Source organism: Gopherus flavomarginatus, chromosome 2 (genome assembly GCF_025201925.1).
Source record: "Gopherus flavomarginatus isolate rGopFla2 chromosome 2, rGopFla2.mat.asm, whole genome shotgun sequence".
Taxonomy (NCBI): Eukaryota; Metazoa; Chordata; order Testudines; family Testudinidae; genus Gopherus; species Gopherus flavomarginatus.
Window position 1 is genome coordinate 87,097,520 of NC_066618.1, and position 21,911 is coordinate 87,119,430.

General features: G+C 40.4%; 1 protein-coding gene across 16 annotated transcripts in view; it reads right to left on the reverse strand.

Annotated features, from left to right (window-relative positions):
- Window positions 1–21,911, reverse strand: part of LOC127043791 (CLIP-associating protein 2-like) — a 197,330-nt gene that overhangs the window by 82,984 nt on the left and 92,435 nt on the right. For 15 of the 16 annotated variants that reach the window (XM_050937913.1, XM_050937900.1, XM_050937899.1 and 12 more), the window contains exons 8-10: window positions 20,603–20,749; window positions 6,360–6,439; window positions 328–420 (exon numbers count right to left, since the gene is read on the reverse strand). In XM_050937913.1, the coding sequence (XP_050793870.1) occupies window positions 328–420; window positions 6,360–6,439; window positions 20,603–20,749 (320 nt within the window). Of the gene's footprint in view, window positions 1–327; window positions 421–6,359; window positions 6,440–20,602; window positions 20,750–21,228; window positions 21,480–21,911 lie in introns of those variants that run through there. The other variant, XM_050937915.1, reaches the window with a different exon arrangement.

Below are 21,911 nucleotides of genomic sequence, written 5' to 3' on the forward strand. Positions count from 1 at the left end.
GGCAAGTGTCACTACCTGCAAGGCACATGTATATGTGTGTACACATAATTTTGTGCATACACACGCTGAGACTCAGAAGACGTTCTTTGGAAAAATTACCACTTAAACACCGTTAGAAATATATTTCTCTATATATTCTAGGGGTTTTTTTTCAAATTGATATTGCAATGATACACCACCACATAAAAATATGAAAAACAATTCCATCTTTAAAAGTGTATCTAATATGAAAATTTCTTGAATTAATCTCAATTGTAAATACTTCACCATTTTGTGAAAGCTTTTTTAGAACAACGTTTGGACAATCTGTTTGGATAAAAAACATACCGCACTGGCTCGCTGATCCCAGTCATGTTTATCATCTGAGAGAATTTCCCTGATTTTGTTTAATGTTTCTTCAAGCTCTCGACTAGAATAGATCTGTTTAAAAACAAATAAAATGTAGACTTAATATTTTCATGTTTACCTGAGAAAAGGGACAATAATTGCCATAGGTTTAAAAAAAATACTGAACTACAATTTTGAAAACATTAAGGACAAAATTCCACATAGGCAGATTCTAATAGAGTTTCCATTTTAGAACAAATTTTTATTTATATACACAACTGTCATTCAAGGCCTTCTAAATTCAAAAGTGTAACGTTGATTTTGTGATAAACATTTTATCTCAGGAAAGATTTCAGTCTCAGTCTACAGAACAAGTAAATCACCAACTCCAGTGATTTATTAATTTCAGTAATTTAATTTTTTGATTCAGCTACAATTCATTGTGAGTGAAATGTTTAGGAAATAGGTCAATATGTTACTGTGATTAAATTTCAATCTAATTTCCCAGTATGTATATAAAATTGTTCTATTATGAAAATAATATTGGGGCAGGGACTTATGTGTATATAGTACTTGGCTCAAAAGAGCCCTGACTGAATTGCTAGGCACTCTACAGCACAAATAAAACCAACAATTGGTTTGAAAAATACTTTAAGAATCTCAGTAACATCTATGTGTGTAATATGTATCCCAGTGATGCATAGCTATAATTAGTTTTTTTCAATGTTCCTTCTGTACATTCCTTTAATAAATGCATTTAGTAATTTATTACATTTTTAAAACTATATTTTGAAGAAGGCCTCTATTTTCACAGTTTGGGTTACCTTTTCACCTGAAAAAAAAAAAATCAAAGTTTGACTGACCAACAAACCAATAACTCGACAAAACAAAAATCAACTTGTTAACTACTGTTGTCAATTCCAGTGTTCATGTATAAGGAAGAAGATTTCACAAGGAGGAAAATTAAAAGCTTAAGAAAATGCATGTTTGAAAGCACCCACTTTCATATACAATCAAGTTAATGAAGTCCTTCTGATTTCTCTACTCCATCTCCTACACTCACATACCCTTCTCTGCTCCCCAGGATCTAACTAGAACATGCTCTTTCCCGCCTTCATGAAACATGCTAAATTCATGTTCTGACTTTTCTCCAGCCAACAGAGGGAAGCAGGTCAGAAACAGAGTTTCGAGTAAGTTCCTCTTGAGCAACTTCAAATAATTTGACAAATTTTGTTGTTGTTGGAAAATGGTAGTATGTTGAAAATGGAGGTTTGTTATTTGTTACTAGAGGTTCTATGAGATATGTGGTCCCTATCTGATTCTATGACATATATGGTCCCTATTTGTATTCACGTGTCTGAGTCTAGACATTTTTAGTAAGCCGTGTCCGTTGGTGCGCACATGGGAGCTAATCTCCTTGTGCTCTGAACCGAAGGTATGAACAGCAGAGCAGGCCAATGCCTCTCCAGTTCTATTCTTACCAAAGATCTGGTCATGATCCACAGCAGAGAGGACAGAGCAGTGGAATTCAGATAGGGACCACACATCTTACAGAATCTCCAGTTACAGGTAAGTAACATCCATGTCTTCTTTGAGTGACAATCCCTGTGTATTCCACATGTGGGAGATTAGTAAGCAGTAGTCAAACAGGACGTGGGCACGAGGCTGCAGATGGTATGACTGTAATACTGCTGTCCACGGGGCTTCAGCCAGAGGCGATGTGCGAGGAGGACATGTGGGGTCATGTGCTGTCGGGTCCCCTCCTTGCACTGCAGCTACTGGAGCTGGCAAGCTGGAGGCTGTGCCTTGGGTAAAGACAACGGGAAACAGCTGGGAGCTGAAGGGAGCGCTGCTACTTTTACTGCTGCCTCTCCCCAAGGAGCTAAAACAGAGGACCCTCCATGCAGCTCCCAGCTGTTTGCCGCTACCTCTCCAGGCAGAGCTAACACCTGGGAGCGGAAGGGACGTGGCGCGAAAGAGGAAGGTGAGACTAGGGGTGTGAGACTCAAGTTATTGGGGGCCCGAACCTTTTAACTGTGCCCTCCACCCCCAGCAGGCACTAGTCATTTCTAGCGGAAGCCCCAAGCTCTCCCCCCAGCCCCCAAGTCTGCTATGCAGAGAATGGGGGGGAGAAGGGGGGCAGGAGCCACATTAACTGTAAAAGAGCCGCATGCAGCTCACGAGTCATTTTGGCCACCCTGGTCGAGACTAACAGGTAATGTCTTGTAAGGGCATGTATGCAGCTCCAGGTCACCACCCTACATCTTGTAAAGGCACGTTTTGCAGAGATGCTGCAGAGGTTGCTTGAGCTCTAATTGAATGGACTTTCATCTCCTCCATGCAGCCTGAGATCCATTTAAAGAGTCTCTGCACAGATAGACCTTTAGACCTTGATCACTCTACTATGTGATAAAAAGCTTAGGTGTCATTCTAATTGCTTTTGTTCTCTGTAGATAAAAGGCCACCAGACATCTAGGGACTAAAGCCTTCTCTCTGCATCAGAGCCATATGGTTCGAGGAAAAATTCCAATAAGTGAATAGTCTGATTCATGTGAAACTTTGAAATGACTTTAGGAATGAACTTCAGTTGGAGGCAAAGACAGACTTTATGGACGATGGTGTATGGTGGGTCTGCCATGAGTGCTCCCAGCTTGCTCACCCTTCTGGCTGACGTAATGGTGACTAGGAAGACAACTTTCACCCAGAGATGGCACAAAGAACAGGTGGCTAATGCTTCGAAGTGAGATTTGGTAAGGTAGAGGTCCAACTGAAGTGTTGGTTTCACCATTGCTGGAAAAGTTCTAATAAGTCTCTTCAGGAATCTAGTCATCATTGGCTGAGTACAGATAGTCCTCAATTAGAGGATGAAAAGCTCTGATTGCTGCAAGGTGGACCTGCAGGCAACTGATAGAGAGGCCTGATGTCTTATGGGTAAGCAGGTATTCTACAAAAACAGGGATTACAGAGGATCTGGAGATGGCTGGTGGTGGTGTAACCAAGAAAAGAAGCACTTCCATATGGTCAAAGAGCTTCTCTTGGTAGAGTCCTTCCTCCTTTGGTTAAGAATGGATTGAACTGCCACTGAACATCTGATCCCTATTCAAATACCAGGCCTTGAGTTATAGTGGTCCTGAGCTGCAGTGCCTGATTGTACCATTGTGTTGTGTCAACAGATCTGGCAGTGGTCAGATGTTGATGGGAGGATGGGTTGAAATCCTCAGGAGTTCCAAGAACCAGAACTGTATTGGCCAGTCGGGCACAATGAGGGGGGAAGCATCATCTGGAACGACAGATTTTCTTGATGAAATAATAGGCTCCTGCTCTCCTAGTGGTGACACAGATAACGTAGGAGGATGTTATGAGTTGTGGACACATTAGGAGAGGATCCTCTTCCTCTCAAGGTGATTTCTTCAGGTGTAGGGATGTCACCAAGGAGATCCACGACCATCAAAAAAGAATTCTGTAGTTACAACAGAGTGAAAATATCCTAAAATGACGTACAGGTTTTGACCCTCCCTGATGTCTGGGGAGCCTCTGAGAAATGGATTGGGAGATCCAGGTGTAGTACTCAAAGGATCCCATAAGAGTAAATTGGAACCGTTGAATGGATCTGGTTGGTACCTGCCCTTTGGTTTGTGGGAAGGAGCCAAAACTGGGACTGTCAGATCTTTCTTCCTTCGCACTTTGCCTTCTTGAATGGCAGGTTTATGCGAACCTAACTGTCTAGGAGCTGCGCACTATGACTAACCTTTGGACTGATATGGGGAGGGATCTTTTTTCTTTTCTGATTTGAATGGGGATCTGTCTTTATATCTATTGCCATGTTGCCTGCTCTCGTGTAAGGATTTCCTAGGCTTAACAGTCTTACTGTCTACTCCAGAGCTCATGCTCGGAGCAGTGCTGCTTGCAATCTGAGGCCACTATACAGGAGGTCTCCTGGCCTGGATACAAATGCAGCCTCATGGCCTGATCCATGAGGTGCTTCCATATATGCTAAAATCACGAACCACTACCCTGACCTGCACAACCTGTATAGGGAGATCTGTTTCAATTAGATTTTGACATTTACCATTTGGACACTCTTGAGTGATTACAAGAATCTGTCTAGGATCGTATGTGTTATACAACCAATATAGACTGACCACACCCTGTGCTGCAGAGCATGGCCCTTGCCAACATACTGGGGATAAATGCTAGTAAGAAAGAGTGGTGTATTTGCATCCAAAATCATCCACGCAGGAGCAAGATGTAAACGAGAGGGGGAAAAAAAAATCTTGCAGCATAAGGGTTGAAATTCTGCAAAGATTTGCTTAAGGGTGGGGCCGGGTGTTATGGAGATACCTGCAATAAACTATTCACTTCATAAAAACGGTCAGCTGCGCCTTTGCCTACGGATGTCCTCAGAAGTATACCTAACAAACAGCTGTGTTGTCATATGGAAGGAATACTATATACCACTGTGGATCAGTCATACAGAGGATCCTTTATGGTAATCACAGCCTGCAATGAGTTCTCAGTGTTCTACTATACGTTGGGGGTTTAGGTAATTTTTTTCCCCCAACAAGAGATCACTTAACAGGTGGCCCAACCACAAGAAGCACCAAATATCTATAGTTCAGCACTCTGATAATTCAGACCACTTAATTAAAAGTCAGATATCAAAAAGAACTCAGCATCCATAATTTAGGCACCCAGGTATAAGGCTAGACTTTTCAAAAGAATTCTGTTAGAAATAAGCACTTCTGAAAATCTATCTGGGTGTGCTGGATTCAGGTCCTAAATTTTAGGCATCAACTTTGAAAACATTAGCCTTGCTTTTTAAACTATTTGTCTAGTTCAGCATTTAATTAAGTACAATCCTAGATTTTCCATAAAATCATGTCTTCTTTCATTCACATCATGTATCAGCATTAAACACGTAAAATAACACTTCAGTGAGAACAAGGTCACTTCTCTCAGCAGTTACTGGGAAAAGATTAATAAAATAATAATGGTCTTGAACCTGAAAAGAAAATAAAAAGTTAATTAGTAACTAATAGTTGAAACAAAGTGTTTCCAAGAGAGGCTGGGAAATAACCATCAATGGAAAACTTAACAACTAATTTGACATTATTTACCAGGAACAATGCAATGATGATGGAATTGATCCTATTATGATGCAAAACTGGACTCAATTATACATTTGCATTTATTTCCAAAGCAAATATTTCCATGATTAGCTGCTGTATCAAAAAATGCATATTTTCACTTTTCTTAAAAAAGAGGGTGCCTATTCATATGATAGGGACCATGACACAGAAAGTTTACATGTTCATTTTGAATGCAAGTAATAACCAACATATGTAAACACAGGCATTGTATGAGTGTATTAAACAATTCCTAAAGTTAATATCTTGGTAAATTTTAATCCACTATTCACAAACAGAAAGGAAATTAGCAATGTGAATCAAACCTCGTCAACTTATTTTAAAAAATCAAACCCTCCATGACTCAAATTACACAAGAAAGCTGTTAAAAAACAACACTATTTTGTATCAGAGGGGTAGCCGTGTTAGTCTGGATCTGTAAAAGCAGCAAAGAATCCTGTGGCACCTTATAGACTAACAGACGTTTTGGAGCATGAGCTTTCGTGGGTGAATACCCACTTCCTCAGAACACTATTTTGGGTTTTTTTAATATATCAGCACAAACTGTCCTTTGCCTACGTTAGAAATAATATTAATGTCCTAGACCAGACCAATATACCAAAGTTCAGTGCAGAACAAATCTTATCGCTAACTTCTAATTCTAGCCTAAAAATACAATGGAAGCCAAAACCCATTTTTAGAATGTATGAGCAGGCACTGGCAACAATTTGAAGGGGAAAATTTAACAATGCCCCGCTAAAAGCCTGATCATTTCATGACAACAAAGCATAATTAGAAAAAAATTAAAGATTAAAGAAGCTTGTTGACACAAAGAATTGCAAATCAAAACACACAAAAAGACATTTCTTCTGAAAATAAAATTGAGCATGAATGACAATGTCTTACCTGTACAGAAGGAACATCTGTAAACGCCTTAATGAAATCATCCTCATCGACAGCTCCAGCTCCTCCTTCTTTAGATGCACCTACGCAAGTTTTAAAACAAAATAAAAAAAAACATATCAACTGCTTAATGGTGTTGAATACATTTCAAATTTACAAAGATTTTCTAGTTCAAATACATTCAATTTATACTTAAACTTTAGTTACACTGTAATCTTTATTTGGGTGAAAAAGATTGGCAAGGTGAAAAATTTAATAGAACTGATAAACATCGAATTTCTAATATATAGGACATTTTAATATTCTAACATCTGTTTTCATCTTTAATCTGGGCAGAATCAAAATACCAAAACTTTCCACAAAATAGTAAGTTACAAAAAAATTTGATCTGGGAATGTCAAATTTCTTTCTGACATTTTCAGCCAAAAGAAAAACGTTTCAACATCCTCGAACTGAAACATTTAAATTTGTTAACCTAATATAAAATATTTTTCCAATTTTTACCATAGAAAAAAATTCCCCCATCAACATTTTACAGTGAAAAAATTCATTTTTGCTGAAACCACATTTTCTGCCAAAAAACCAACTGAAACCCATCACCATACAACAGGCTTGTACAGAATGCCTCTACTGAAATAAAACAGGTTTTCCTTGAACATGTACCACACAATAAATTAAATAGTGTATTTAAAAATCATATTTAAAGTAAATCTTCATTTTAAGTAATTTAAGTAGGGATGCTCAAACAGCCCCATCTCTTTTTCAGCCAAGCAGTCAAAGGCCCTTTGGAAAAGGTACATATTTTATTGGTGCAGTCTGATTCCCTTGGTCCTACCCTACTGACTAATATTGGTGTGATGCTATTATTGGCTGACAGAAGCATCAGATTACTGTATTCAGGATGAGCTGCAATTAAGTGCTTGGCAGAACTGCATTAAGATACAAGAAGTTTCACCTTTCTTTAAATGGGACCAAATTTCTTCTACTAGCTTAAGAAGAGAGTTGGACACTGGTTATTTCCACTTTGATTTGTCTGGATAACAATAGCTGGTATGCTGGACCAACTGTGAGAAGGGCCCTTACTAAGAGCACAGCAGCTATGCCAAATGGTTGGAGGCTATGGAGGCTGAAAACTGATGGTCTTCAGCCTTCCTCTAATATCATCTAGATTTCCTTATCTTCCTCCAGCGGGAGTCTAGTCTTTCTGTTGCATCCTGAGAATGTGCAGGCAGAAAATTTTAACAGTTCTTATTCATGGACCAACTGTGAGAAGGGCCCTTACTAACAGCACAGCAGCTATGCCAAATGGTTGGAGGCTATGGAGGCTGAAAACTGATGGTCTTCAGCCTTCCTCTAATATCATCTAGATTTCCTTATCTTCCTCCAGCGGGAGTCTAGTCTTTCTGTTGAATCCTGAGAATGTGCAGGCAGAAAATTTTAACAGTTCTTATTTATGGACCAACTGTGAGAAGGGTCCTTACTAACAGCACAGTAGCTATGCCAAATGGTTGGAGGCTATGGAGGCTGAAAACTGATGGTCTTCAGCCTTCCTCTAGTATCATCTAGATTTCCTTATCTTCCTCCAGCGGGAGTCTAGTCTTTCTGTTGAATCCTGAGAATGTGCAGGCAGAAAATTTTAACAGTTCTTATTCATGGACTGTACTCTTCCTTGTTCAGTGTTGGTAATAGGGGACGTCATATCAAATATTTTTTCCTAAATATTTTTTTCCTAGAATCAGATAGGGACCACATCTCTCATAGAACCTCCGGTAACAAATAACAAACCTCCAATTTCAACCCCCACGGGTCGGTTTTGTTCAACATCTTCATTAATGATCTGGATAATGGGATGGATTGCACCATCAGCAAGTTTGCAGATGACACTAAGCTGGGGTGAGAGGTAGATGCGTTGAAGGGTAGGGATAGGGTCCAGAGCGACCTAGACAAATTGGAGGATTGGGACAAAAGAAATCCTTTGCAATTCAACAAGGACAAGTGCAGAAACCTGCACTTAGGATGGAAGAACCCCATGCACTGCTATTGGCTGGGGACCGACTGCTAAGTGGCAGTTCTGCAGAAAAGGACCTGGGGATTACACAGTGGACAAGAAGCTGGATATGAGTCAACAGTGTGCCCTTGTTACTAAGAAGGCTAACGGCATATTGAGCTGTATTAGTAAGAGCATTACCAGCAGATCGAGGGAAGTGATTATTCCCCTCTATTTAGCACTGGTGAGGCCTCATCTACAGTATTGTGTTCAGTTTTGGAGCACCCATTACAGAAAGGATGTGGACAAATTTGAGAGAGTCCAGCAGAGGGCAATGAAAATGATTAGGGGGCTGGGGCACATGACTTATGAGAAGAGGCTGAGGGAATTGGGCTTATTTAGTCCGCAGATGAGTGAGGGGGGAGTTGTTAGCAGCCTTCAACTACCTGAAGGAGGGTTCCAAAAAGGATGGAGCTGGGCTCTGCTCAGTGGTGGCAGATGACAGAACAAGCAACAATGGCCTCAAGTTCCACTGGGGGAGGTCTAGGTTGGATATTAGGAAAAACTATTTCACTAGGAGGGTGGTGAAGCATTGGAATGGGTTACCTAGGGAGATGGTGGAAATCTCCATCCTTAGAGGGTTTTATGGCCTGGCTTGACAAAGCCCTGGCTAGGATGATTTAGTTGGGGTTGGTCCTGCTTTCAGAAGGGGTTGAACTAGATGACCTCCTGAGGTCTCTTTCAATCCCAGTGTTCTATTATTCTAATATAGATCACAAGTTTCTTATGATCTGAACTGGCTGCCTTTTGATTCCAGGGTGGAAGTTAAGATGTTGGTTTTGGCTTATAAAGTCCTAAATGGCTTAAGTTTTGCCTGCTTGAGAGAACTCCCATTTCTAGATGCTATGCCACTACAGATACAATTAATGGAGACTCTGGAGCTACATTCTCCATTGGTCTGAAATACATCAAATTTGTTGACTTTCAGAGCAAACTGCAAGCCTATTTCACAGGCTTTTGGGAAGTATGGAGTAGTTAAAGTATGTACTGAACACTGATTTCATATTTTCAAAAGGTCTCAGTCTTCTCTTAAATAACCTCTGAATCAGCTAAAGCAACTTGGTATACAATAAAGGGCTTGGTGCATTCACATAAATTACATGCAAGAACACAACATTCAAAGAACATTATTGAAGTTGCAAAGTTAAGCACTCAGGGTACGTCCAGACTACCCGCCGTATTGGCGGGTAGCGATCGATTTATCAGGGATCAATATATCGCGTCTCAATAGATCGATCCCCAAACGCACTCCCTGTCAACTCCGGAACTCCACTGGAGAGAGCGGCAGTAGCGCAGTCGGCGGGGGAGCTGCAGCCGTCGATCCCGCGCGGTGAGGACAGGAGGTAAGTCAGAATAAGAGACTTCGACTCCAGCTACGGTAGTCCCATAGCTGAAGTTGCGTATCTTACATTGACCCACCACCGCCCCCCAGTGTAGACCAGGCCTCAAAAGTTGAGAAATGCCAGAGTTAAGGTTACCTGTGCAACCTTAATTTGGTACGCTTGTACAAATGCATTATTATATAGTCTACTTACATCATTACATACTATGTGTCCATAGAACTCCTGCCTCCTTCAGTCCTCAAAATAGATAGTGCCCACTTAATGAGAAGTTATTCAATATTTTGCTTCCTCTTCGAAATTCTATATGTGGCTCAAAGCCTTCGGATAGCGTGAAGTAACTTAAGTTGGGCTGTAAACAGAGCTATTAATTTCTTCATAGGCTTTTTCTATAGTTCTCATCACCACACTATTTGAGTGCTTCCCAAATATTAATTTATCTTCACAACTCACCTGGGTATTAGCTCCATTTTACAGGAATATGAAAAATTCACATGTTCTGTGCATATATATTTTCCTACTGTATCTTCCATTGTATGCATCCGATTAAGTGGGTTTTAGCCCATGAAAGCTTATGCTCAAATACATTTGTTAGTCTAAGGTGTCACAAGAACTCCTTGTTCTCTTCTCCCCCGAGTGCTGTAGCTATGCCAACCTAACCATGGTGTAGACATGGCTAGGTTGACATGCTTCTGTGGCCCTAACTCCTGCTGCTCAGGGAGGTGGAATTCCTACAACGACAGAAAACCCTCGTCACTGTAGGATGCACCTACATTACAGTGGCATAACTACAGGACTGTAGCTATATAGCTGTAACACCCATAGTTTAGACATGGCCTTAATACGCATATAGCTTACACTGCAAAACACTGCTTTTGCTGGTAAAGCTTATTCCAAACACACACACAAGAGCGCAATGAGCTATAGAAGCAGCAGTTTTGCCGGAATAACTGTTTACACTAAGGGCTGTTGCCAGCCCAGCTATGTCAGTCAGAGATCACACCTCATCACATCCTTGACCAGTGCAACTACGCCAGCAAAAGATCGTAGCATAGACTTAGCTTCAGTAAATAGGAACTGATATATATTTTGACTGTACATTTTGCATGTTAGTGATTGGATATTGCCCCAAATAGTGCATCTCTTATACAAGTTTTCTTTCTAAACAAGGAAGTGGCATCAGTAAAACTTCAGGCGTGAATCTAAACAGAAATAATTAAACCAGTTAAAAAAAGACTGAATAGATGCTTCTACGCAAGAGTGGTTTACTTCCGTTTAGTATAAGTCAGTTAGGAATGGGTTTAAGATAAACCTAATAAGTCATTCAAACTGATATAGGAGCGTCCACAGAACATTTTGCATTGGTTTAACTATATTGGTTTAGAAGAGACAGTTCAATATATATCCAAGTAAGTTACACTGGTAGACTAGCCCTTTGTCAAAGGCCTTGCATAAAAATAAGCTTGCACCGGATTAGCTAAAGGTGCAATTTTAAATCAATGCTGTTGAACTAAAAGTGTTGTGTAAATTTTTTACATTCTGGTTTAATTCTCTAAGAAAAAAATTTAACATAACTAAAATCAACCACCCTTAAACCTAAGTGAAACAAAATTAATAGCAAGAACTTGTTCAGATGAGTTTATACACATTTCTTCCCCAATTTTGTAATCTTAGTTACTAAAGGCAATGCAGGTAACAACACTTATTAAAGTTGCCCAGCACTGCTCATTATAAGCCTATTCTCAGTTGCTGACAACTTTGCCAAATTTGAACCATTTGGGCTGAGATTTTCCATGCTGGGTGCTATGGCTGATACAGGTTTCAGCTAAAATGTTTCAGCTGTTTCTGAGAATAAGATTGTAGACAAATATTTTCTCCATATTAAAAAAAAAATCTTACATTTTTACTGAGAAGCTCAGGCACTTTCATACTTAAAGGATGGACTTGAAAATTTGGCAGGTGATTGACTGCCTTTGTGACAAGGATGTGCCTTTTTCTGTTCCTGTGAAATGCCTCTCAAATATAAGCATCTGAAAAACCTGATTTCACTCATGCTCTTCAGAGACTTTAGAGGTTGCCAACTAACTTCTCTACAGATTCCGCTTGCACTGGACATGCCTTATTCCCTCACAGTTTCCATGTGCCAGCCACACTGTGCATGCACCATCCCCACAGAGTGACCGAGCATCCTGAATCCAAGGGCAGCAGAGGCTGAATGGGACTTTTCCTGCAACTGTGGAGCAGGGAACAGTAGCAGAAGGGGATAAGGAATGTTGTTGGTGAGTTGCAGTGTTGGGGAGGGAGACAGTGAGAGAAGGGACATTATCAGGACCTGGGTATCTCAAGCTGGGAACCTAAATTTAGTAGAAGCTTGACATATTTGACCGCAATTACTCTGTACCTCAGTTCCCCAGCTGTAAAATGCAGCTATCACCATCACCTAATCTAACAGGCATGTTATGGAGATAAATTCATGAATGCTTGTGAAGCACAAATACTATGATGAGAACACCATGGAAACAACAGTAAGGAAACTAATTTTGTATTCAGTGCAGATTTTGCATGGTGTGCAGTAAATAAAGTCTGAGATCAACACAATGAATGTGGAGGATAAAAAAATTATTGATTATGCACCCATTCACTGCATGAGGTAGGAGTCGGGGGGCATGGAGGGCAGAGTGAGATTACAGATGCGCAACCTTAATTCTGGTATTCAATAACTTTGAAATCCTTGACTTTCCAACCTTAAAATTCTTATGATGTAGTTTTTTAATGTAATCATGTGCAGTACTTGAGTTTTACACTAGTTAATTTCTATTCTTAAACTGGATGGGATCAGCTAGCCTAGGAGGCTCTTAGTATCTGTGCCTTGCCAATAACCACAAAGTAGAAAATCTTGTGAGCCACCGGGAAAAACTATTTTCAACCACAAATTTCAAATGACACATAGCAGTTTCTTCTTGCCCTACTAATTCATAACACATCTTAAAAATCACTTTTTGATTATCATCTTAACTTCCTCTAGATCCTAACTTCATTTCTAAAATAATTTATATTGCGACCCCCTTGAGAATCACAGAAATGTAAGGCTAAAAGCGACCTGCGCTGAGGCAAGACGAAGTAAACTTAAACCAGCTCTGACAGGTGTCTGTTCAATCTGCTCTTAAAAACCTCCAATCATGGGGATTTTACAACCTCCTATGGAAGCCTATTGTAAATCTTAACTACCCTTCAGTTAGAAATTTTTCCTATTTAACCTAAATCTGCCTTGCTGAAAATGAAACCCTTTATTTCTTGTCCTACCTTCACTGGACATGGAGAACAAGGGAGAAACTAGTCCTGATACCAGCTGCACCAGGCCCTTTGTGTCCCTGGCCCAAAACGGTCAGCCGGGACCCTTACTTTGAGTGTCGCTGCTTTTAGTCAGTGAGTGAGCTTTAAAAAGTCCAGAATAAATCCCAGCTGCAATAGACAACAACTAGCCTTTTTAGTTTTATATCACCACCCCCAATTCCCATGTATACGGTACCTTTTATGTGAGTATTTTAAAGCACCTCTCACTATTAATGCATACCACCACAGTAAGGTAAGTGCATGAACTTCATTTTCTTAGTAGAAAAACTAATGCAGAGAGATGACTTGGGTCCAAAAGATGACACAGCTTTACCAGGTGAAAAACAAGTTACCTATGGGGCATTAGACATGCAGTCTTTGATTATGATCAAGTGAAGACAGACAACATGAATCAATTGGAAGTAGTGAAGAAACCTACTGCCACTGGTTCCAATAAGAGACATACCTTGCTGGGATAAGAGTCAGGTCAGTGGCATAAAAACTCAAGTGCTCTTGCTAGAGGTTGCTAAAAATTGACATGGTGTCTCTTAGGATTCTTTCCTGGGCCAATTATGGGACTTACACCTTGAGCTGACCAGATGGTATCCTCCAATTCACTACTCAAATACTCCAACTGCCTGTGAACTAGAGCCCTACATGGGACTGTTTTTTTAATCCTGCTCCTGCAATACCCATTCCCACTCCTGCATTGTTTCTTGCATTTTTATTCTGCTCCCACCCACAAAAACCTTAGATCCCGCAAATCCTGCAGTAGAGACAAATTCCCCCATGCTACTAAAAAAACCAAAACACCAGCCTTTTTATTATTTTTATATATACATACATACACACTGAATTCAGACAATTTTTACCATTAAAAGAATAAAACAAATCTTTACATGGTTTAAACCACGTAAAAAATACTTTAACTCCTGTTATAATAGACATAAAATCTCTTTCTAGACCTCATTTGAATTTAAATATTACAAGTTTTAAAGTGTTTTCCCGCAAATTACCTCAGTCTATTTTTTCTGCCTGCCCAATTCCACCTGCAATAAAGTACATTTTATTCGCTCCCATTATTATGGCAGTGGGTCCTGCAGGATCCCAGTGCTGCTGCAGGGCTCTTCTATGAACAGATAGGGCATAATTTGCCTTCTGAAGAGCCAGTGAAAGCTGCTTCACTTATGGACCACCACTTAGATTTAGCTTGGTGTTTGCAGGAGAGCTCATCCATGCTGAGGGGGGATGAGCCGAAGATTCTTGGAAGGGAGGTGTTGCCACACCAGAGTCAGTAGGCTGACAACCACTACACTGGCAATTACCCCATCCAGGGAAGGAGGATGAGAAGCAAAAATGAATGAAGAAGTAAGCTGGCAAAAAACGGTCAGAAGCAAAGCAAACCAACACTAACTACTGCCACAAAGGCAGAAGATTTGGTGGAAAGCTGGAGGAGAAGGCGTGTCCGATATGGGCTGCATTAGAATATTACAAACTGTAGAAAGGAGGGAAACAGCTCATATGTCTCAGAATTGGGGGAGACACTGGTTTGCAGGAGAGACTATGGCTATTGCTCAGATACTGTCTAACAAATTTAGCTTTTTTTTCCATTTCCCAAAGAATAAAGAAGGAGACAGTTATACATATCATCAGATTAAATCTTCTACTATTACTAAGTGCAAGTCTACACTACAAAATTAAGTCAACCTAAGTTGTGTCGACATACAGCCACCACAATAATTAAATTGCTTTGCATATCCACATTACGGTCCTTTTGCCAGTGGTGTGCGTCCTCATAAGCAGCTCCTGCAGTGAAGCAGAGAGCAGAGAACCATGGGTAGCAATCCTACTCTGCAATTTGCCACTATCTGGCACAGGCTGTTTTGAGTTGCACATGGGTGAACATGAGAACATGTTTCAACGGCCCATGATGCTCTTTTCTCCATCCCATAATATTATCTGCATCCTAGAAAGTTTTTTGCCTCTTTTCAAAAGCCCCACAAACCCATGCATTTGCCATTTCTGTGAGAAGCATGCATCCAGCACTGCTATTCAGTGGTGTGTTGACCTTTACGAACACAACACACCTGGTCCTTCAGCATTTTCAGAGTTGCCATAGACGCTGCGAGGGATATAACAATGCCTTGCAGGCTGATGGATGTAGAAAGAAACAATTCAAGGTTGTTGGCATTCAGCTCAGTTGCAGATGGTGGAGCACTGGTTCTGGGCCAGAGAAACAAGCACAGACTGGTGCGATCACATTACTATCCAGGTTTGGGGTGACAAGCAGTGGCTGCAGAAGTTTCGGATGCACAAGGACACATTAATGGAACTCTGTGCAGAGCTTGCCCCAACCCTCTGGCACAGCGACACCAAAAAGAGCTGCACTCATGGTGAAGAAGCAATTGCTGTGTGGAAGCTGGTCACACAAGACTGCTAACGATCAATCGGGAATCAATTTCGAGTTGGGAAATCTACTGTGGGGGGGTTGCTGTGATGTGAGTACACAGGCACATTAATTGGGTCTTGCTGTGATGGACTGTAACGCTTGGCAAAGTGTAGTACATTCTGAGTGGTTCTGCAGCAATGGGGTTCTGAACTGTGATGAGGGATAAGCACGCCATCTATTGCCCACTTTGGCATCAGACAACCTTGCCAACGAGTACATTAGCAGAAAGAACTACTTTTCTATGGTATTGCAACATCAGTGTGGGATGGTGCATTATGCATAATTTTTAAAAACACTGAGCTATTTAGAATGATGCAAGCAAAGACTTTCTTTCCATACCAGTGGATTACCATTGGTGATATGGAAATACCAATCATGATCATTGGCAGTCCAACTTACCCTTCATTCCTGTGGCTCATGAAGCTGTAGACTGGCCACCTCAACAGCAGCAAGGAGCGCTTCAACTACACACTCAGCAGGTGCAGAATGGCTATTGAAGGTGCCTTTGGCCATCTGAAAGAGTGCTGGCACTGTCTATTCATGCAATTAGACTTTAGTGAAAAAAATATCCCCATGATTATAGCTGCCTGCTGTGCGTGTCATAACAACTGTGAAGCATTTTCCACCAGGGTGGAGCACAGAGGTGGAATGTCTGGCTGCTGATTTTGAGCAGCCAGATATCAGGGCTATAAGAAGAGTTCAACAGGGAGCTATAAAGCTCAGAAAGGCTTTGAAAAACTGTTTCAATAGTGAGCCACAATAATGTGTTATTGTTGTACTGTGCTCTGCTGGGCACTGTTTTTTAGCATACTGGTACGAACCTTGTAAAGAGTGCTGTGTGTGAGATAATATAATATTGTGAATGCACCTATTGCTTTTATCTTTTAATGACTTCAGCTCCAGCCACCTTATGTTGTGAACTAATAAAGATGAATTAATTTTCTATAAATAAACATTTATTCCAAACATATGCAAAAACAATTGTGACTGAATCAAACTATATAAATTCAGGGAAAAGAACCTTTGAAAGGGAAAGAACATTCATCCTCATTTCAAATAATACACCACCACTCTCTCTCTCCGGTCAGAGTATGTGCGGCTGTGATTCTCTGTACTTTTTCCTCTGAGTGGAAGGATAATGGTACTGCAGCGGCCCTGGAACATATGAGGTGGGTTGGATCAGTAGGGAGGTCCCAGAATGCAGTTATCAATAGGCTGCAGTGGGAGATGACCACCACAGGTGACTTAGACCAGAGGTCTATAAGAGTCTCCATTATGTCCATCCGGCACTTGAGAAGCATTGTCATGTCTTCCTGCGTCTGTCCTTTTGCTGCATGTTTCTCCTTTCTGCACTCTCCCTTCTCATTCTGTCCAGAAGGGCACTCCTCCAAGCAAAAGCTTGCAGGATCTCTTGGAGCATGTAGTCCCATGTTGCCTTTCTTCTCCTCATCTGGCTGAACTGCTCCACTAGTGTGGATGGTGAGACCCTCAAGGCCACACTTCCAGCTGCAAAAGACAAAATGCACAGAGGTATTATTGTGAGTGTTTTCACTCCCCTTGATCCATAAAAGTTACAATTACTACAGTCTACTATTTCCACTGGGATTCGTAGAGCACGGTGGCAGTTCCAGCTGTAGCGAGTAGGGCCCAGGGAGAAAGGGACAATTTCGGACAAGGGGGGTGGGGAGCACACGGGCACCAGCATATGTGGAATAGGGCAACTGAACTGAATACTGGCACTGTTTTCCACAGTGGTTCCACAGGTGGTGGTGATTTGAGCTGGCATCTTACTCCTGAGGGTAACCCCTGAAAGGGAACAGCCCTTGCACACGGGTCCATATGCTGCTAGCCTGCGCGCTGCAAGGGTGCTAGCTGAAGTAATTGCTGACTGGCTTGGGAAAGTATCCTACCACGGTGGAATAAACAGGGTAGCCCTCCCCAGAAACCTTCAGCAAAGGATTGCAGACTATCTCCAAGAAAGTTTCCTTGAGATCTCTATGGAGGATTCATGGGACATCCCAGTGTGCATTCCCCAGGACTCACTCTGCCTTACTATATAAGGGAACAAGAAGTAGATAGCAACTCTTCCTCTACTGATTATTTCACTACATCTTCTATCCTGATTAAAAAATAGCAAATGAACTGCAATACCAAAGCAAACTGCATGCTTACCAGAAGTTCCTTCCCTTACATCAGGCTCACCAGTTCTGTACGGTAGGGACTGGCTCAACTGCTCCGGCATCAGAAAGAGCTCCTGGCTTGCCGCACCACTGGATCTTCCAGTAATCTGTTCGCCACACTCCTCCTCCATTTCCTCGTCCAATACCTCCTCCTCACTATGTACTACAGGGGCCAGCCCCCCGAAGTATCCCCAGGCAGTGGGCCCCACAAAGGATGCAGTCTCTTGTAGAAGCAGCATGTTTTCAGCTCCGCTCCAGAGCAACTGTTAGCCTCCTTTGCCTTCTGGTACACCTGCTGCAGCTCTCTGATTTTCACACGCACTGCTGCATATCCCTGTTGTAGTCCTTCTCCCATGCCCTGAGCGATCTGCTCATAGATACTGGCATTTCTATGGCTAGATCAGAGCTGTGCCTGCAGAGTCTCTTTCACCCACAAAACCAGGAGATCCACCACCTCTGTGTACTCCAGGTAGGAGTGTGTTGCTACGTGAAGCTGGCATGGTCAGCTGGGCAGTTGCTATGTGAGCTCTCCACGCAAAGCAAACAGGTAATGGAATTTAAAATTTGAGAGGCTTTAAAAGGAGAGAGTTGAGCTCAAAACCGTGACCAGAGCGGTCATAATGGGGCATTGTGGGATACATCCTGGAGGCCACTAAAGTTGCCATAAATAACAGTGTCTAACCTGACACAGCATCAACCTAACTACAAAGACCTAAGTGCTACGCTTCTCATGAAGGTCAAGTTATTAAATTGGCATAATGGTTGAGTTACATTAGAGGGAGCAACATTTTAGCGTAGATACTTAGAGAGGTTGACGTAAACTGCCTTGCATCAACCTAACTCTGTAGTGCAGACCAGGACTAATTTTCTTCTTTTAGAGGCAACACTTTCTTTTTACATAACCAAGATCACAAGAAATCCTTAGCCTGATTACAGTAAACCAGACCCAACCAAAACAAAACCAAAAAAGCCAAGAACTTCTGTTATCTTTACCAGCCTGAAATGAATGGGAAACAGTATGTGTATACTAGGAATATTTTTGCATTCACAGCAATTGTATAATCTTTCTCTAAGAGAAGACTAAGTCATTCCATCCAATATGCTAGCCTACTTTTTTTTAAAACATCTTCAAAACCTTGACTACAGCAATGTGAATTGGCTAAATCTATATAGAAAGCGAGAGAAGAAACAACTTTAAGGTTTCCAGAACTGAAAAGGGAAGACTGATAGGAAAGGCAAATATATAAAGCAAAGTAACATTTATTATACTAGCAGAGTGGCTACAGTTAATAGAAGTACAATATTAAACGCTTGGTAAGAACTTTGCCTACTTTGTAACGGAGGGAATTTTGAATCTCAAAAATTCAGTTCTAGTATCACATCTGTGTAAAATTTGAAAAAAAATAGTCCAATGCTCTTAATGCACAATCCTGTTCCTTTTAAACACCAGTTTATCATAAAAGGGACCTACAAAACAAATTAATTTTTTAATTGAGTCTAGATACCCATACTAAATGTCCACGAGAACCAGAATGAAAAAGATATTCAGCAAAAAAAGTAAATATTAAGCAACTTTAAAAAATAAAACAAGTTGTGTGAAATTCTTTTGTTTATGTACTTCCTGGTTCACTCCAACATCATCATAAATTGAACTGTTATGCCAGTACTTATCACCTTCTGAGAATATCTTCAGTGAACAATAAAGTACTATTATATTGGAAGGGAGAAAAGATATATATTAGTTGCATCTTATTGGTATCTAATGAACCCCACAACTTGGTGGGTGAGTACACGTAATACATATATCTGTGTCAATTCGTTTTCACTAGGCAGTTCACATTTATCAGACAATGTTAGATGAGCAACCTAGAATTGAAAAAATCTTGCAGACAGGTTCCAGCAAACAAAACAGTTATGCTTATCTAAAAAAATCACTACATTAAAAATAATTAGCTATTCATAGCTTTTAATATCTAAAGACTGGTATAATGAAAAAATTGCACCCTCAGCAGGCTGAAATCAGATCCTTTTAATTTTCAGGTACTTCAAGACAGAAATGGAAATGTTTTCCCAAACTATATCATTTGCTGAATACTGAGTAGGCAAATATGCCAAGTGTCGTCCTTCTAGCAGTAAATATTCACTTTCATTCTTAGATAAAATGGCTGGAAAAAAGTAATAATTAAGTTTATAGTTAGATACAGAATTAGAATGAACTCCATGCAATGAGTCTGATAAAACAGATCACAAACAGATTTCTCTAACTAAAATGATTAACTTCCACACATAATAAGAACAAGCCATGTACTGCTTATTTCTATTACACATAAATCATGTTAACAGTTTCGTATATTGCCCAGCTTTTTCCGTTTTTTAATATATTTCATAGTTATTGTATCCAGTTTAAGGAGGCAAAAAACTCTAAAGGTGTACTAGATGCCCACACCCCTCTGTTTTGTTGAGGTATATCAAGGTTCTTCAACCATTTGAAAAAAGAGTGGGCCTCCATCACAAGTTGAATTCTACAAATCTATAGCAGATTTTTTGTAAACATGTTTTTTTCAATAACTGGTTGTCCTGAAAGTTATCAGAGACCCATACATTTATTCAGCGCTTTCATCAATCCGATTTCCACCTTCCACATGTTCATTTTATTTATGACACCCATTCTATGACAGATAAACATTTGCAGCCCTTTATGTGTTAACTGTATGCTTATATACCCACATATATAGCAGCTAAAGTACTACATCCATCGAATAAGCAAAACCAAGGACTCATTAATAAAAATTGTTAATTGTATATAATAAACAATCATCCTTCAAATTTCTTTGATTTGTGCTCACTATGTCAGGTTTGGTGGAAAACATATCAGAGTGTGAGTAGATTTATATTACCTCCAACCTTAGGCCCACCAGCTGAACCTGGTTTTCTTGCACTGTTTGAAGGATTCCCGAGTTTTTTAGGTGCAGGAACCTTGAAAGCTGAGGCAGCTGACGATGGCCTATTCCCATCCACTGACTCCTCATCATCAAAGCTTTTATCTACAAAAGGATACATAAAATAAATTTACTTATGAGAACAGAGGAGTTTTTTTTTTAAATTGCTCTGCTGCATTTTTCACAGAAATTTAACAGAAGATGAAATAAAAATCAATACTAATTTTGCCCTTTGTCTGTGGCATGGGAAACAGATGACAAAGAAAAATAAAAAGCATTTTAACACCAGAAGATTTTATACAATACTGCCTTTGGATTTGAAATTACCATTGTAATATTAAACACAAAAATGAATCCTACACACAGTCAACATCACAAAAAGAAAAATTCTCTGCACAGGTTAAATGTTTCCTGTCCACCATCATCTCAAAAAGAATATAATATTCAGTTCATTCCAGGCTATCCAAGAGCAATGCTTCTCCCTTTTCCTCTGCTCATGCATGCATTTTCTGCTACACATCCTCCCACAATGTGTCTACCAACACTCCCTGTCTCATTCCTTCCACCCAGATCTTGCAACTTACAATCACAGATCCGCTTGCAGATCAACCGCCTCATTCCTCTGATAGCTCTTAATTCCCCTCACACTAGGATGCTCCCAATACCTCACATGGCTACACACAATAGATTCTCAATACCAATCAAAGATTCTATCCAAAACTGTCAGAAAACACCATAGCTCCACCACTGAGATTTGTGCCGGCATCTTTCTCTCTCTTCCCTGCACTAGGTGCTGAAACAACCAATCAGCTTCAAGGTGACATCATCTTCTGGTAGCTACTGCCAGATGAAGAGGTTAAAATTCTTCATACATATAAATTCATTCCCACACACACACAATATCTGCAGCCACAACTTCAACCCTTTAAAAATTTCATAGCCATACTTTGCTTGAGGGTTTTCACACACACCCCAAAAATACAAGGACTTGTCTTTTGTTCAGTCAAGTCAGAAACTCATCTCCAGCAGACAGTTAAAATATTCTCAGAGGATGTGTTGCACTTGGTGTTTAAATTAATTTTTTTATTAAAAAGAATTCCAGAAGCAGACTGACCACTTTGTAATTCAATTACTAGAAAAAGTTGGATTTATCTAAACCCTGTAATGCACGTAAAAAAAAATCTGTAGTTCATATCATAAACGAGATGGGTGAGGCTGACACACAACTGCATAACGATATAAGCCAATTTACCACATATTTCTTCAC